This window comes from Ischnura elegans, chromosome 5 (genome assembly GCF_921293095.1).
Source record: "Ischnura elegans chromosome 5, ioIscEleg1.1, whole genome shotgun sequence".
NCBI classification, from domain to species: Eukaryota; Metazoa; Arthropoda; class Insecta; order Odonata; family Coenagrionidae; genus Ischnura; species Ischnura elegans.
The window spans coordinates 120,543,199-120,561,935 of NC_060250.1; the positions used below are offsets into that span (position 1 = coordinate 120,543,199).

At 38.1% G+C, this 18,737-nt stretch overlaps 1 protein-coding gene across 1 annotated transcript; it reads right to left on the minus strand.

The window, feature by feature from the left end:
- Window positions 1-2,575: 2,575 nt before the first annotated feature.
- LOC124159486 (solute carrier family 25 member 35-like) lies at window positions 2,576-18,730 on the minus strand. Its single transcript, XM_046535318.1, has 5 exons — window positions 18,153-18,730; window positions 17,867-18,048; window positions 8,729-8,947; window positions 6,874-6,988; window positions 2,576-5,872 (listed from the first exon to the last, which is right to left on the minus strand). The coding sequence occupies exons 1-5, from the start codon at window positions 18,343-18,345 to the stop codon at window positions 5,649-5,651; spliced, it is 933 nt and encodes a 310-aa protein (XP_046391274.1). The 5' UTR covers window positions 18,346-18,730; the 3' UTR covers window positions 2,576-5,648.
- Window positions 18,731-18,737: the final 7 nt, after the last annotated feature.

Below are 18,737 nucleotides of genomic sequence, written 5' to 3' on the forward strand. Positions count from 1 at the left end.
GTATGTAGCTGGTTTATTATATCCAGCAGATTTCATCAATATACTGCATACAATTGTCCAACAATACCTGATAAACATTTCATACAGGTGGAGCAGAGGTTCTCAATAACTACTCATTTAAACGTTACCATTGTGCATTGACGTAAAAGTATTTTTTTTGTTAGACAGCAATTAGGAAGAAGCAGAAACAAAATTCATTGCCCATAAATGTTTTTCTCATCTTGGACCACAGAAAAAAATTGAGCGCATGATTTTGCCTAGCATATTCTATTTTGTAACATGCATTGATCTTGATCACATATCTTGTCTAGACCATAACTCAGAAACACAACAAAATATCACATCTTCCCAATAAAATGTTTCATGTTTTCAACATTCATCTGATAGGTTCTCATAGCTGCTCACATGAGGTAACATTACTAAAGACGTATCACTACCATATAAATCACTAAAACAGAAACGATGCCCTATACACAAACACAATATTTCAGAAGTTGTGTGTTACCTCAAAAAAAGATGTGTAACAGGACTAAAAGCAGAAGAGGCTGATTGGTTACCTCACTAAAATATACATACATATTATCATTAACATATTCAACAAAATATCAAACAGTTGAATTGCAAATTGCATTCATTTGCAGAATCTCATACAAAGAAAAGTTGGTACTATGATACACAATAGATTGAAGTGAATAACCAAGCAAAGACCTAAAATACTGAATGGGAAACAGAAATCTACTCCAGTACCATCCAGAGAAGTAAGCAAATTTGGATTTATGTCTTAGCAGACACAAAGGGTAAAACAGCGTGAACAAAATTCAATAAAATTACACTTTTCACTATAATACTGGCCTTCAATAAACTGGTATTTGAAAAAGCAACAGATAATAACCTAATTTATGGCACCTTATAAGATTTTATTTCTCAAAATACGCACCCATAAGAAAACATTTAGGAGGAAATGGATACCTAAGAATAACAATTTTGATTGAATTGGGTTGAATACAGTAGACTTGTTTTATCACTTATTAACAACTTTATTACGAAGTTCTCGTCATAATGAAGTAAATTGTAGGTCCCGACAAAAAGGCCTATCCAATCTTCAGTAAAATAAATCTTATTTACAAAATTACAAACCTCAGTCCTGGTCCCGGTGGTTACAAAATGAACTTTATGGCAATGTTCCAGGAATAAGCAATGGCATTAGGGTGGATATACACTACACTACATTATCATTATTGCGCTACGTTTAAGTTCTCCTCGTGTACTGTGCCCAGGAGCATTCATTACGGTTCTTTCTTCAGTGGGCCATATGTACTTCAGTATGTGCACAACATCATGTAATAAGCTTCACTCCTACGGAATCATGGTGACCCACTCATTACCGCTCGTAAACTGAACGTGCAGTTAGTCCTCTTCCTACGCACATTTGATTTACAAACTTTCAGAGATATGAACTTTCGAAAAATCCACGCATGCCCAAAATTTGAAATTTGGCATCTTTTGAGTTGGCCGATGTGACCCGGTATGGCATATACGAACTCGCACTTTGGACATAATCTGAACAAAATATCATTTAGTCTGGTGTGAAGTCAGGAACTGTTCAGCTTTTAGCCCGTTCTTACTTCCTGTGGACAGCGATTTTTTTCGACTCTGGATGCGTCGCACGCCCAGCCAAATCATTTTGTCACAATCATGAGTCAACGCACAATTGTGATGCGGTGTTGCATTCCTCAGGATAACTGCACTCCTTCATGCCTCGCACAAGTTTATCAACTTACGAGCAGGGTCTCAAGGCAGGGGCACAGCTAGGAATTAAGGCTGGGAATTTAGGGAATTCTCTCTGCTGCCCTCCATGCCCTACCGTCGACGAGGGTGCAAAAAGGGGCGGGCAGATGCTGCTACCTTTGAACCCGAACCTGCGACGCGAACAGCATTCCTCACGCCCTCTGCGACGCGAAAGGAAAGGGGCAAGAAGTCGCAAAAAAAAGTGCAGAAGTCATAGCGACGCGAACAAAGCTCTTAGCATTTCTGTGTATCAGGGGCGCATCTAGGAGTTTAGGCTGGGGGGGGGGGTTTAGGTGCAACTAACACCGGGGTGTGTGGGGGTATGGAATACCCACCAGGATAAGCGGTAAATACGAGATTAATAAATTGCGGAATTTTGAAGATAAATGGTTCAAAATGGTGAGATTTACAGCTTTCTGAGGGATATTTTATTCATCCTTAAACTATTGTATTAGTAATATCAATCTAATTAAGTAAAACCGATTAAACTTAAAAATACCTCTGAGCTCTGGGGGGGAGGGGGTTTTATCCCCCAAAACCCCCCCTCCCTGTGCCACTGTCTCGAGGAACACATCTTGTTCGTATAACGAGGACTTACTGTGTTCGGGAAGATATCAACCCTCGATTGCATCATGCCACATTCTTCTTTTCAGAAAGTGAAATGAATGTGCGTGATTCTAAATATTTTTGACAAGAAATTTTGAGAAACTATGTTTATTTTTGACCATGCCTAAAAGAAACGTTCATACAAGCTTCACTATAATGAACCTCTGGTTTTTCAGTCCCGTGAACTTTATAATAATGAGAGTCTACTGCAATTTGACATATTGAATCATCTAACTTATTTTACCTGATAAATATGGGGAAAATCAAACTAGTACCACAGTGAATGAACAATAATTAGAGAAAATAAGTAGCAGGGGATGTTAAAGTACTATTTAAACACCTCTGGGAGAGGAAGGGTATCAGGTTGAATTACCTACTTTTTAGGTTAAATCAAAGCTAAGTATTGGTTACATGGGGGTACGATGGGTCAAGAATGCCCAAATATGTGCTTATGTAACACTTGAATGCCCCTACATGGATGTAAGTTTAGGATTCCATAAAGGCCATTGAGTTTCTTTGAAGTAATATTAACTCCCTGTAGCTATTACAGTAAAACCTCTACATAACGAACACCCATACTGCAAAATTTCAAGGAACCCTTATTTTGAAGTCATTGGCCCAGTCTGGAACCCATCCAATGGGCAATGCACGCAAAAAAACCCATAAGAAACCTCTCCAACTAAGAAAACTCCCCAGAACAAAGTCTGCGCTTGAACCCAAAAGGAAGAAAGTGCCCCTCTAGAACAAATTATTGAGAAATAAAATGTAATGTTTTGCAATTGTAGTTTATTTTTTCATCGATATTTACGCAGTAAGCAGGAAGTAGAACCGCAGCTGAGAGTATGACGTCTTAATGGTTCACATACAAGACAAACAGAGCGGAGGGTATGGAGAAAACTTGACTCTCTGGTACGGTGAAGGCCACAGTCTTCTCTAGTGATTTCCACCAAAAGAAACCATAAGAAAACCCATGGTTTTTTCAGTTCCAACAAATTCAATGTATGGAGGTTTTACAAGGGATGCAATTTACAAGGGCTTATTGTTGAAACAAAATTTCACCCACAAGGGGAGACCATGTACCTTGCTCCGCCTTTTTCAATGCCGTATTTTTTATGGCATTCGGAATGGCGAACACATCTCTGAACTGATAGTGGTTCCATTGCCCTCCAGCATAATAACAAGAGGATCACCTACAACTGTAATTTCTTCAAAAAAAAAAAAAGCAACTGTCATTGCCCGCTGTTAATCTTTCTGCAAGTTTTTGAGGATGGTAGCAAGTGTCGTCTTCATATCTCCACCTCCGTGATGACACTGCTTGAATTCCTAATCGCCGTTATGATGATAAAAAATTTTTCTCATGTTTGCTGCAATTAAAATTAGTGAAATACTTGTCACCTCACGATCAAAATGAAGATTTCAAAATATACTGCCGTGACGAAGCTTTGAACCCTGGCCCCCCAAATGAGAGCCGGAGAGGCTCACCACCATACCAACCAACCCATCTGTACAAGGTCACGTTATTTTGGGATTATATAGCGCTTGTTACAAATACCACTCTAAAATTAATTTATTACAGCCAAACTAAGGCCCATTCAATGGAAGCGCTATCAGTTCAGAGGTGTGTTCGCCATTCCGAATGCCATAAAAAATACCGCATTGAAAAAGGCAGAGCAACTTACGTAGTCTCCTCTTGTCAGTACTTCCTGTGACCTGATTGATAAAAATCACATTCAGCTTCAATAACGTTAAATTCAGAGAAACTTTCTCGAATCAACAATGGCAGTTAGATTGTGCTCTCTCCTGTGTCCATCCAGGTGAAAGAATCCATTTTGTCTGAGCAAATGAGCATGAGAAACGTGTCGGACCTCAAAACAGCACACAAGATGGATTCTCTCACATGGCTGGAAAAAAAAAACTTAATCCAATCAAGTTTCTCTGAAAGCACCATATACAAAAGTTGCAACTATTAAAATATACCCTAAAAGAAGCAAGGAAGTTTCTGCAACAGTGGTTAAGGTAGTTGGTCGTATAATTGTAAAATTTGACTAATAAAATCAGATGTGATGAAAAATAGACAACTGACTAGTGAAGACTTACATGCTACCTGTAAAGTCAAAAAAGAAAGCTTTGTTACTGCAGTCCTTTTCTACAAAGCCTTATCTTTCACTTGCATAAGAAGACTTTCATCAGTGCATGCAGTCAAGGTATTACTTTGCTACTAAAATGAAAGACAATTACAGGAGAGTCAACTATTAAAGACAAAACTGTGGATAAGGCATACAAAATGAAAAAAATTGGTGTCCCAGACTCCAAGTCCTTCGCAAAATAAAATCATAGCCAGGGGTAGAGGTAGGCCATTGTGATAGTAAAATAAAATGATGCTTACAAATTTCGACGAACAACACAATCCCCAAATCAAAATAAAAGCATAAAAACAAGTCCCTAAAATTCACAGTTATTTGTAAAGAGCAGTAAAATAACTTTAAAGCTAGTAATGACAAATCCAATGAGAAATATTATGCACCTGGAGTTCCCTGATGCACCGATATTATTCAACTCACTGTGATACCTTTTTTTAACCAAACTCAGGGAAATTAAAAGTACCACAAGCACCAACAGAAAGTTTCAGACAAAAAAAATGTTCTACCGATTGCAGATTTTTCCACAGCCATCGGGACTGAAAAATAGAACATATGAAGATATGCTATCTACTAACTGCAAAACTTAAGTCTTTCAAATTAAGCTGTTAATGCCATATCAGCCTAATTGATTTTTGTCCCTTGGAAGAGGCTGTTTAGTGTCGGTAGAAGAAAGGATAAAAAATTAAATAATACAAAATATTAAGAATGACAAAAAATTCCAAGGTGAGAACATCATCTACCAATTAAAACTGAAGGATGCCAACTCAGAAATGTCACGAATGGTAAAAGCATTTACACAAAAGCTGCATTGCTGAAATAAGGGGCCATTCCTCTCGTCTCAAGACTTAAAAACCTATGAATTATGACTTTTTAAGCATAAAAAATATGGAATATTATGCTTAATACATACACAGAAAATATTCTAACAAGGGCACAAAAAAATGTGGATTTTTAATGAGGTGGAATTCACCCAGCCCTTGATTGTCCGGGTCTTATGAGGTGTCTTGTGTAAAATACATACTTCACAGATGACTATAGATTGACTCATTAAAATATTATCATGTTCATACTTAAAGCTCTAAGCTCCAATAACAGAGCTCCTTCAAATCCCTACTAGCTACCAAGCTTTGAATTACCAGTTTCAGATATTGTCAATTTCTTCTGAAAATCCTTGAGAATGTCCCAAAACAGTAAAGTGAGAATGAAGTGTGGTCCAAGTCTGGCATAACTTGCAGTGAAGCCTTTGTAGAAACCAGTGACTCCCTCAGCTTTCATAGTTTTGGCAAAGCAATCATAAACACCACTATACAATAGACCTCGCCCACTCTTATCAACACCTGGAAAGTGAATGCAAAGAATTTAACAGAAATTAACTACGGAGAATCTTTTCCTGCAGTAGAATCATTTATAGCAGAGAGAAAACTAGCTCTCAATTAGATGAACGTCAGAGACCTTCCATATAAAAAATTACTTTAGATTCCACTAAATTAATTCACTTTTTAACTGATGGCATCAAGAAATATCATCAATTGGTTTTTCCGGCCTAAATCAACAAATGTATATCCTGTAACTCATACCGTAATTGACAAGTTGGATATAAATTATAGCCATCCTAAGCAGAAATATTCTTAAAACAAACATTTAAGTTTAACCCAGTTATGCGTGATCACAGTGTAAAAAGTACTTCATTTCTAGACGTGATCCGCTGTGCCTTAATGATGATGATAAGAAGTTAACTTTAACCAAACAATGGGACTCTGACTTTTCTTAATTTTGGTAAAAATAGCTATACTTTATGAAAAAATTTTGGTTTCACTATGAATCTATCACACTTACTTTAGTTTTAGTACTTCTTACCTCCTGCAAAGGCAGTTTTGAGATAAAAATTTTGTGTTTCCCTAACATCTCTTTATATAATTAAATTTGCATCTAGATTTTTTTAACATGTATAAGAATAAGAACCAATTAATTTTCATTTGAACAAATCAATAAATGTTATAGGAATCTAAAATTAATGTTTACTTGCACAAGAGTGACCTAATGACATGTCAGCCTCACAAAGCCAGCAGTGCAGCTGTGTTAATCTGCTGCTCTTTTAAAATAAAATTAAAATTGCAGCATACAAATATGTACTTCCAGATTTTATAAATCCCTTAATATGATTGCTATGTATGGTTCTTGCTGATTCATAACAACCTGCCTGGGAACATCAGAATAATTTATACCCATACATTCAAAGAATAATTACACTTAGAACAGGCAGCTTGTACAGAGGTACGTAATTTAACTCCACCACATATATGCTTAATTAATAAATATTATAATATACTGTAAATACCTTGATTATATAGTCTAGTAGATATCACATCAAAGGGTGTCATCAGGATTCCTGCCACAATACTGCACAACATGCTTCCTAAAATTGTGTTCATCAGACTGTTTGGCTGAAATATCTGAAAATATTCCAAATAAAAGTGAAATGAACATTATTGAAAAGGAATGAGGTAAGAACTTAAGTAGTTCTCATTTCTTCATTAAGAAATGCCTGAAAATAGATTTCTTCCTCATGATGATTTAGTTCTTTGAATTCTACAGACAGCTGGATCAGACAGCAATATTTTTATGAATTCTTCTTCCCTTTTTTTTTGGCAAAATTCCCTCCATTGAAAGTTTATCAGAGTTGTTTACCCAGATGATACAGATTAAGACAGAACAAAGAAAATTGCATGAACCATTATGGAAAATTTTTTCGAGCAAGCCAATAAAAAAATTGCATGTGAAGTGCAACAGTAAGTATTGTTTGTTACACTAGTAGGCATCGTTCACCTAAATCAAATTCTATCAAAAATCGGATGAATTTTCTGGACGTTAGAACAGAACATTGATAAATTGCTATTTGGAAAAGTTTTAGAATGTAACACAATGGAATCCCATTCGGGCCTTTTCAGATTGTGTTTTTCTACTTATTACACTTTTTCACGCCCAATAAATTAAGACTCATTTTGCCTTACACCACATCAACTCTTACCAAATGCTCACACATTTTATGAGAGTTCTAAATGAGGGGGAAGGCATAACATAGTCTGTTTTATAGAATATATTTAACTCCAAAAGGCTTGCAAAGGGTAACTGTGAATTGCATTATCAGACCTAACTTAGAGAAATCTCATCCCAGAAATACGCTATAACCACACTAAAATCAGGCTGGCACTCAGCCCATATTAGGTAATTCGCATCACACTCCATTCCCACTGCCTTGTCATCCCTCTTGGGCATTGAGAAAACAGATTTCCTATTCACTTGTATTAAGTTTTTCACTGCTCTGTCTAGTAAACAGATCTTCTGATTTTCATGGAAAGTAATAAATATTTACTGCAGCTATCAATGATTTTCATTGCTGAGTAAGTGTGTCACCCTTGGCCGGACAATACACAAATTTAGGATGATATACATAGCACATATGCAGATTCTCACTGCTTAGTTCTGTCAATCAGGCTTTCTACTGACTTATCAGAATCAATGTAAGTATCCAATGATTTACCAATTAAAACATTAACTCAGCAAGATGCTTTTGTTTTGATTATTATCATAGTATTCTACCGATTAAGGTAGGTTTCCATTGAGTACTAAAGATGTGATTTGGGAGCCTCTCTTTCCTTCCAGCGCTGCCTTCTTCTATTCACTGTAAGGCCTACTCCCTTTCAATCTATCAAAAAATCCTATTCTTTTCCTTCCCCTCCGTCCTTTCCCTAACATTCTACCCTCTCACACCATTTTCAACATCCCCTCCCCACTAAGTATTCACTCCATCCATGCATTCTGTCTCCTCCGTACCTCATCTAAAAGCTGCCTCTCCTCGCCGACCACATCCAGCACTTCGTCGCTCCTTTTCCTCTCTGTCCACTTCACCTTCTGCATTCTTCTTCATACCCACATCTCGAATGCTACAATCTTCTCTTGTCTTCTTTCCTCAGTGTCCACGTTTCCGCACCGTAGAGAGCTATACTCCAGATCAAATTCTTCACTAACATTTTCTTTAATTTGTTTTGATAGGAGTCCAAAAATAACATTGACCTTTCTTAAAACAATACTAGGTATGTTTTCGTGACTCAATGAATTTCACTTGCACTCTCCAGATAAGCATCATTAGCAGAAAATATTTGTTTCATCAATAAATCATAGAATTTACTTACATGTTTTTCTTCCAGCCATTCTTTTGTAATTGTGAAAGTAGATAATTGTGCAGCCGAGCCCACAAGAACACGACTCATTGATCCCACAACACCACGCCACAGTCCTGTTAGTCCATGCTCATAATATATTCCCATTAATGCCTTCCACATTCCAGTATGATGATGCTGATGGCCTACAGCTATGGACCCTGTGGCTTGACTCTGCAGGTGAGTCTTTACCTGTGAACAATCCATACACAGTTAACAATTTGATCACATGTAAATTTCTGTTCAGTAGGTAACAATAAACAATACCCACAAAAGATTTTCCTGATTTTAATTTTTTTATACATATGCGTACTGAAAAATGTAAAATCTTAAAATTAATTTTTTACTGACAGGTACTTGTTATGAAAATTTTTACCAGTACCACACAAAAATAAACTTATGCACTCACATGCATGGGTTTAAGTTGTTAACACCAAAGATGAAATGCAACATCTAAAAAATCGGAGTTACGTGATTGGTTGAGGATTTCACACCTTTTTTTCCATTCCTCATGAATGCTCCTCAGCACCGGTTTCCGTGAGGTGCTCAGTGTATAGCCAGTGCCACCGTGCATGGTGGCATTCAGTCGACTTTCAATGGCCTCCCTTGCTATTCTTTGCCAAAATTTGTCTATCCGACAAATTTTGGTCTTCTCCCAACAGATGGCGAGGTCGGAGGAAATTCTGTGGTTGGCCATGGCCCATTTTTCAGGCTGGCCAAGTCTAAAATGACATTGATGTTCTTTTAATCTAGTGTCAACGGTCCTCCCTGTCCAATCACATAACTCCTGCCCCGGTCGATACTGCCGTCATCTGTATATAAGGAGGACGATTTCAAAGATTCGAAATGCCCTGATAACGATGGATAACTCATTCATCGAAATGTCGGCCAAGATGGAGTTAGAGAACGTGACACGGTAGCATGCCCGAATAACCTTCCACGATAAGTCAAATGATGCTTTCACAGTGAATTTCACCTAGATGTAAACTTTGTAAGGTCTTTGGAGTTCATTATACCACATTCTGCAAAAATGGCATATGCTAATTTTAATCATCAATGTTCATTTGGAAGGGGGATCATTAGGGAAGGAGTATTCTCTACCCTTGATGTCAGTGATATACAACATTTTAACTGTGGAACTGGCATCAGTGATAGGTTCGACCCGAAATAGTTTTGACTTCAATTTAGTTTCCACCCTGAGTTTAGCTACTGGCATTTAATTCATTTTTGTTTCTAAATTTTGCTCGCAAAAAAAAATTCTATTGAAATAATACTGGTTTTGACTTTCGTTTAGTTTAGATTGCCATCCCTGCTGGAAGTTAGTACATAAACTGCAACCCCAAAAATATTTGTGTACGGAGAGGTGGGAATTCCTTGACTACTCCCCTTCCACTTTCCACAACCATGTACGTAATAATATAATATATACCACAACTATATAATAGGGTAGTGCAAAAAAGTTTCGAAAAATGACAAAAATGAAAATAATTGTTTTTTTTAATAGTAAAAGAAGAAATTTTAAATTATATTTTTAGTGCTATTGCAAAACATTATTACAAATAGCATAATTATTATTAATATATACACATTCAGAGTTTTAAACACTTATTTCCGATCAGACAAGATCAATAAAAATGTAAAATATTTCAGAGTTGTGTAACAATTTTTTGCTTAAGGTAATATTATAGTCTAAAATATAACATTCTTGTATGGTCAGGTCTTCTCTTACTTAGATATCATTTAATATTATTTAGACAACCCATAACTCCCTCTGGGAAGGTGGCTGCCCTTTGATTCCGACCTAAATCCTCCCTCCATCCAACCAATGATAGTTTTATTTACTATGAAAAAAAAAACAATTTATTTTCATTTTTGTCATTTTTTTAAAGGTGCTTCTTGGGATCAAAAGATGACGCCCATTTTAATTATTCTTTTTTTTTTGTTTTTCTTGAACTAATACATTGCAACTTTCCACGCAACAGTGACACAAAATTTGTAGCATGAGTTTTTTCACACCACCCTATTATATTATGATTTGTTATTCGTACATTCAGGTCCATACTTCCACAACTCCTTCAACAGCAACATTGCAAGTCTTCCACTGAGTTTGCTGAATACCCCGAGGAGACCAGACCCGAAGGCCAGAGCAGGTGGAAGACCCATATAATGAATGCCCTTCTTCTAGGATTCAGTGGAAAAGGCCCTGACCTAATGGACTATTGGATCTTGGATTGGATCAACTTTTTTTAGCTATCATATATCTATGACACAACTGATACAAGCATTCATTCTTTTCATAATTTTATGCTTTATTCAACACCGAAAACAATGGAAATCTGTTCACATTTACCCACTTCATAAATATAAGGCGGGACAAAGAGGGCTGGTACCACGAGAGGGTCAAACATGCAGGTGTGTAAGTTGTTCCCTCACATGGCCATACACACAAGTACATAGCCTGCAGTTGAAGGTTTGACTTGATGAAATGAATCTGTGAATTGCCTGCGAAATCCTAATTTTATGGGAAATTTCTGTGGAAAGTACGGAAAATTTTTACAATCTGAGAGTAATATTTGAAGGCTACTCAGCCATTACAGGCGGTCCCCGAACTGTCGCACACAATGCATTCCCGAAAACTTGTACGAAAGTCGAACCATTGACTTCCATACTAATTACGTTCCATAAGGGCGGAATATACGTACTAAAACCTTTTTTTTCACAGATTTTATTTCAATTCACTAAATTTTAATAATATGTTAATAAAATTCCATAAATCATCTAATTTCTTTCGAAAATACGTAGAAACTGTAAATAAAAGTTAAAAGAAACAAGAACTCCATTGGCTATCAAGTGAAACTTCCTCTTGGCGTTTAAGTTGACGTTCTACGTATTACGTCCACTATAAATAAAAAGACATATCAAGAAGCATAACAATATGTAATTGTTGAACCCGCACTCTGGATACCTTTTAATTTTCACACCAAAATTCGACATTTGTGATCGCGTATATTTCGCATGTTATTCAAAAAAGACAAAATATGATGATGTTTAGTCAACTTTTTTGAAAAATCTCTCCAATGAAGGCTTTCTTCTTCTCTTGATATAGCAGGCAATCTCTCTCCCAAATAAATCACCTAGATTAGAGTCAACTACCAACAATTCCCTTCATTGCACGCTCCTGTTGTTCGCATATACCTCCATTTGAAACATTGAATGTTGGGATGCACAGTAGGGCGGATCGCAAAAATCGATTTTTTTCAAATCCATCTGGCCCAATGAAAAAAAGTTGTGGGACCGATCAAAAATAAGGCCTGAAAAATTTGAGACCTCTACGTGAACCCCTGACCCTCGCTCAAATGCAATTTAGGGGGGGAGGGTCAAAATTCGAAAAATATAATATTTTATGGTCATTTCCTATAGATTTTGCTGAGTTACTGCCCTTTCAGGGCTAAAATTTCGTGCATTTTGACGTATCCGCCACCGTTTAGCCACAAAATGCCTAATTTGAGTCCGCGCCCGCGGAGAAAATATTCCAACGCCCACGCAGCGTCGCGGAAACAAGAGCAGCAAGCCGATCCCGTCCCCTCCCCGCTCGCTTCTCCCCCTCCCACGCCTCGAATGCAGCGAAATTCATCCCGCGTGTGCTGCTAGGAGGGCGTCCATCTTTGATTATATAAATCGGTAGATGGTAGAAGGTAAAAAAGGATGCGTAGTGAGTCGACTTGTCCCTTATTTGGCGCCTCGTCGGCGTTAAATAAATCGATGTTACCAACTTTTAGAGAAGTGATTGAATATTTTTAGATACGAAAACGTAGGAAAGGAGCCTGCGGTCTACGAAGAGGCCTCTCGAGTGGCTATAAAGGTGTGCGAACTATGGTGACGCGCTTCTCTTCCATTATGAATGTGACTAAATGGATTTAGCGGTACCACAGGAAGTACTATAACTTACGGAAAATTAGAATAGGCCAAAAGTAGAGTTTTATTGAAGTATAAAACTCAAACAATTTTAAAGGAACATTTTAAATTATGCGATATTTATGTGTGTAAGTGCAAGGAGGAGGATACGTTTCCTCAATGAAGAAGTATGTTGATAGACAAGGTGACGAAAAGAAAGATGATGGCTGCTGGATTGAATCCTAAAGAAACTCGACAACTGAGGGAAAAAAAGGGAATCATCGGAGAGCGATGAGTCAACATCGTCAATTCTTGTACGGAAAAATAGTATCAAAAATTTTCTTCATCAATTCATCCGAAGAAAATTAAACTGGCGAGAAATTAGCCGATTTGTATCTCTACTTTCATCATAAAATATACATTAAGGACTATAAACTCAAATTGGAACTTCTTCGGGGAAAATGCGTGTACCAACTGTGATAGAGGTATATGCAAGAACAAAGCAACAGCAATGAACGTTCCCGCAACTTTAGCTGACGCAAAAGTCATCTTCGTAAGATACATCAAAGCTGGTGTACCAGAATTACTTACGTGGACAGAAAAAGATGCTTATTACTGTGAATAAGAAAAGAGAGATTTATAAGGGTTCCATCAAAGGGTTCCATTTCATTGGAATGAAAGACTAAACTCTTGCCTGATGAAAAAAGGCAAGAGGTCTTATCAATCCAAGTTTAGAGGGGAATGTGTGGTGTTAATTGAAGAAACAGGGTCCCACTTTTGGAGGTTTGCTTCCCCCGTCGGAGGATTAGCAACAGTTATAAAATCTGTATTATCGATTCATTTCCAAGTGAAAAGTAGATTTAAAAAAATTAAAAAGGATTTGAATATGATGGTATCAAGTGAATACCGCCCAAAAAGGAGGCATCATCCCTCTGCTATAAGCATAATTCCAACATCCCTTGCAGTGTGGGTAAACTCTTCTCAGGATTCCCACCGGGTTAATTTTTCCATAATGGCAAACCTTTCAAGCTCCGACTCGGGGCTCATCCTCCGGGATAAATTTTGTTGAACCCCGAAAAGAGTTTACCTACATCATTCGCCGGGAAAGCATCAAATCCTGTTTCATCCATTACAGTGGTCTATTTCCCAATTGCACTAAGTTGACTTAGATTTGCGACATAAACATTGGGAGGGCAATTTAAGGACCGAATTTGCGTTGTTGCAAGAATGCGTTCGGCGACCAACCCGAGATTTTTTTAATTGCTGGATTTCAATATCGACGTAAAGGACTACCCGCTGATGATATATTGGAGAGAGACTCCGGTTCCTTCGGCTATATCTGAGCTTAGCGCTGTGGAATTTAAAAATCTATTGATGAAAGTTCAAATTTGAATTTCAATATTCCTTTAATTATGCATACGGACGAGAGATTCGCGAAAGAATTTACCAAAACTTTGTTGACAGCAGCGAAAGATGAGGGATGACACTCAAATAAGAAATACATATAATAATAACCAATTAATACTAAACGCAGATAATTGAGTAATTCCTTCGTGATTGTTACTCACCGGACGATGCTGAAACATCAAATATTAGTAATACTTACGAAGAAAGACGCACTTGGTGCATCTGGGGCTTGCGAGAGGGGAACGGGGAGGGGACACCGGCGGCCTTCACCCTTATTCATTCATGTAGTCACAGCTGTCGGACAATACCGGAATAGAAGTGCATAACCTAAGTTCCCAAACCATCATAGCCACTCGAGAGGCGTCTTCAAGACCGTAGTCTCCTTTCCTGCGCGCGCAGGTATAAAATTATTTCATCACTTCTCTAAAAGTTGGTAACATCGATTTATTTAACGCCGACGAGGCGCCAAATAAGGGACAAGTCGACTCACTACGCATCCTTTTTTACCTTCTACCATCTACCGATTTATATAATCAAAGATGGACGCCCTCCTAGCAGCACACGCGGGATGAATTTCGCTGCATTCGAGGCGTGGGAGGGGGAGAAGCGAGCGGGGAGGGGACGGGATCGGCTTGCTGCTCTTGTTTCCGCGACGCTGCGTGGGCGTTGGAATATTTTCTCCGCGGGCGCGGACTCAAATTAGGCATTTTGTGGCTAAACGGTGGCGGATACGTCAAAATGCACGAAATTTTAGCCCTGAAAGGGCAGTAACTCAGCAAAATCTATAGGAAATGACCATAAAATATTATATTTTTCGAATTTTGACCCTCCCCCCCTAAATTGCATTTGAGCGAGGGTCAGGGGTTCACGTAGAGGTCTCAAATTTTTCAGGCCTTATTTTTGATCGGTCCCACAACTTTTTTTCATTGGGCCAGATGGATTTGAAAAAAATCGATTTTTGCGATCCGCCCTAATGCACAGTCCGCATCATGGGAATTAAAAAAAATTACAGACCAACGTCCGAAAGTCCGAATTTAGCGTACCGAAGTCAAGTAAAAGGTGTCAATTTTGAACGTACGAAAGTGCGAATTGTACGAAAGTCGAGGACCGCCTGTACATGAATTTCACATGAAATCTCATGGAAACTTTCACATTGGGACATTCTTGTGGGTGATATACTTCAAGCCTGCCACATTAATAGTGGTAAAATTCACAATTATTGCCACGGGAAAAAATTACCCTCAACAAGGTACCACACCCCAGCAATTTTTTCCCAAGCAATTTTCTATTGTAAATTATACCATCATTAACGTAGCAGGTGTGAAATACGTCACACTACTGCCATCACAACAATTCAGTTACGGGGTTCACCTTCGGAATTGGCTTTAGGTCTAAGACCTAGTACCATGAACCTTGGTATTTTGCCATGGGAATCAAGGATTCTGCAACTTAGCAGTCCCCACAGCAGCTCAAAAACCCTAAGGTCCTTGGTTCGTTCCTCACCCTAGGGGAATTTTTTCCCCATGGCAATTAGTGTGAACATACAAGAGTGACCTTCAATAACAGCAATGAGATTTTTATTCAAAATGCATATGCACAGCATATAATAATGTATATTTTAACTTATAAAATTACGACTAACAGTCCACTCTTACATTTAACAAGCAGGACAACCACATACATCTATGCCCTCCGAGGAGTAAACTTACCCGGGCAAGATTCAAATAATATACTGATTGAAAACCATGTGAACCAAGTGAGAAAAAAAGGAGAATAGACACAGACTTTAGGGTGAAATAAGAGTCATAAAGATATGAGAGAAAAGTATGTGAGACCTCTGCAAAAGCAACTTGAATATTGATTCCCAAAAGTTGACGTGATTTCTCATTTCATACCAGCCAGTTGTAATTGCCATTTGTAGTCCTTATTCTAATGATGAAACTTTACAGAGGTGGAGAAAAGGAAATGCGTCTTTAATCAAATGCAGTATGCAGCAAAGGAAATACAGCAAACTACCGATTATTCGGCAGCGGTTTATCCGGATTGCGGATTATTCGTGCATGATTTTCACTCTCGCTCAATTTTTTCTGCAATCTTCATTAAAAAAAATAAAATCGTATGCAAAATTATCGGAATTGTTGCATTAATGCTAGGATACACCGGGCTTATTATTTCTGTTATAATCCTCTTCATAAAACGGAAGCAATCGTGCACTAGCTGCATTAACGGGAGTACCGTGTTTCTGTTTTCTGAGTTTTGCAATGCGCAACCGTGCTCCGTGATCACGGATACACATCCCGCAGCAGTTGCAACCCAGGCAACTTGTGCGCGACGCGACTACGTGGCGTGGTGCCTGACAGTGTAGTGTCTGATGTCGATCAGTGGTTTTGAAGCATTCGTGCAAACCACTTTTCTGTATCCATGATCACACAGCCACAGATGTGTGGTTTTTGAAACTAGGCCTTACATGGAGCATTAATAATACGAGTACAACCATGTTATCGCCGGTAAAAAGATCGCGAACTGGCAAAGAAAGCTCTAATTGAGTCTGGGAAGCACTCTAAAATAGCAGCATTACTGCAAAAATAATAATATATTGTTTGTTTTAGGTAAATTATGAACATTGCAAGACATTTAAGTGAAATGTTTGGGTAATCCGTGTTTTCCAATTATTCGTGCCGTCCCTCCCCATCATTAGCCTCGATAAATGGGAGTGTACTGTACCACTAAAAAACATTAAATAATGGTATTAATGCCATCAGCTGAGTTAGTTGGTAGGTGAAGTTTCAGACGGTGGTGGATCCAGAGAGGGGCTAGACGGGCTTTAGCCCCCACCCCTTGGGTATCCAATTTACACTAAATAAAATTGTACCATTGTTCGGAACCCCACTACTACTGGGATGTTACCACCCTCCCTTGTCCCTACTCTTGGTTAAGGGTTGTTCCCTATCCTGATCACGGTGCTGGTTTCAGATGAACATACAAAAAGTTTGATTTTACTTATAGGCCAATCTTCCACATTTTTAGTCTTATATTATCAGTTGGAGAGTTTTTAAATATTATCAAAAGAGGTTGAAGCTATGCGCTACTTTTGAGCCTCATCATTTTGTTATAACTTTAGTATAAACAACAAATATGACGTAAAAAAATCAGAATTTCGCACAATATTCATAGTTTTTTCCGACAAATTTTACGTGGCATTTCACATAAATTCCACAACTTACAAACTTTTTCACACAGATTCAACAGCAAGCCATTTTATTTCCAGTTTTTGGATACCCTGCATTTGCTATCAGTTATCGCCCAATGTTTGACCAAGAAACACAGGTCCCGAGTCCCTGAATCAAGGTTTAATTTTCTGAAAGGTAGCATCGAAGGAAGGTAATACATTGTATCTACCTAAACAGAAAATACTTACACACTTGAACACTGGGAAGTTATTTAAAATATGTTCAGTCAATAATTTCATACTAAACTTCCGTCAATTATAACAGGTTCATAATTTGCTGTACAAATTTGGATGATTGGTTTCTATACATTTCACAATTGTGAGCATTAATGTTGCAAAATTTCTGAATAAGGCCAATTTGATAGAGAGGCCGAATGAGAATTCGTGACGACACACGTTGAAATGATATTTCATAAGAGATTGGTCAAGTTAAATGCTTAAGTATCTACAAAACATTTATGTTAACACAAAAATATTACAGAGCAAGAATCATCTACTCAACCATTCCCATCAACTGTAATCAGCAAAAATATGAATAAAATGTAGGAACATATTGATTGACACAATGTTTTAGCTATTACCAAGTACAGGGGGCTTCCTGTGAATGAACCCGCACAGCCAGCCAAGGCGCCGACGATAATACTTTTTGGGGCAGACGTCTGACCATCTTTATTTCTGGTCCATCCATGATTTTCAGCAAATTGGTAGGCTCCAAGCCGAACTCCATTCAATGCCAACTGATACCATAACGCCGGTACTAATCCTATACATGAAAAAAACTTCCTATTGTAAGAAGCAAGGTATCACACGAATCCCCACAAAGTAGATGCATATTCAATACTCTTGGAGAGATTTTGCAAATCAAACCTTTCTGAAGAGCAGGGACACCATCGACTTTGGCAACGGTGTACATGGCGTGAAAGAAATTTCGGTAATGTACAGTGTAAAGCCCTCTCGCCTGCAATTCCCCTTGTAGCTGCATTCTCGTTTTTATGACCTCCAGCGGATTCGTAAAGAATCCTGCTCCCATTGCAGCCAATCCACCGACAGCGAATTCCATGTTGAATACAAGTTGTTAGTCCTAACACGAGTACTTTCCACTATCACCGAACCTTGGCAAGCATGTCACTACAAACGCGTCCAGTCTGAAAATTTAAAATGCCACCATCACACCACACTCTGCCACCCTCTCGTGACTCTCGATTTCTTGGCTCATATTTTTAACTTCCTTCATGTGCGTAGTTGCCAGGTTGATGAGGGAGTTTGCCTTTTCTCCATATTATAGCATTTTAAGTTTTACGTACTCATTTTAAATTGACCATTCGTGAAACACATGAGACACTTAAACTTCGCTAGCACCAATTAGCAAATGCCGTTCATCATATTCAGCAGAAATGACTTGTATTTACGTTGGTGCGTACGTCTGCCATTCAAGGACAAAAGGAAACAACG

What these genes read in the sequence shown, in the direction of transcription:
- LOC124159486 (XM_046535318.1), bottom strand. Translation starts at nt 18,345, where the DNA reads ATGGAATTCGCTGTCGGTGGATTGGCTGCAATGGGAGCAGGATTCTTT. An exon ending in TGTCCCTGCTCTTCAGAAAG is followed by an intron (nt 18,049 to 18,152) that starts GTTTGATTTGCA and finishes TTTCATGTATAG; the next exon opens with GATTAGTACCGGCGTTATGG. An exon ending in AATGGCTGGAAGAAAAACAT is followed by an intron (nt 6,989 to 8,728) that starts GTAAGTAAATTC and finishes GAATATTTTCAG; the next exon opens with ATATTTCAGCCAAACAGTCT.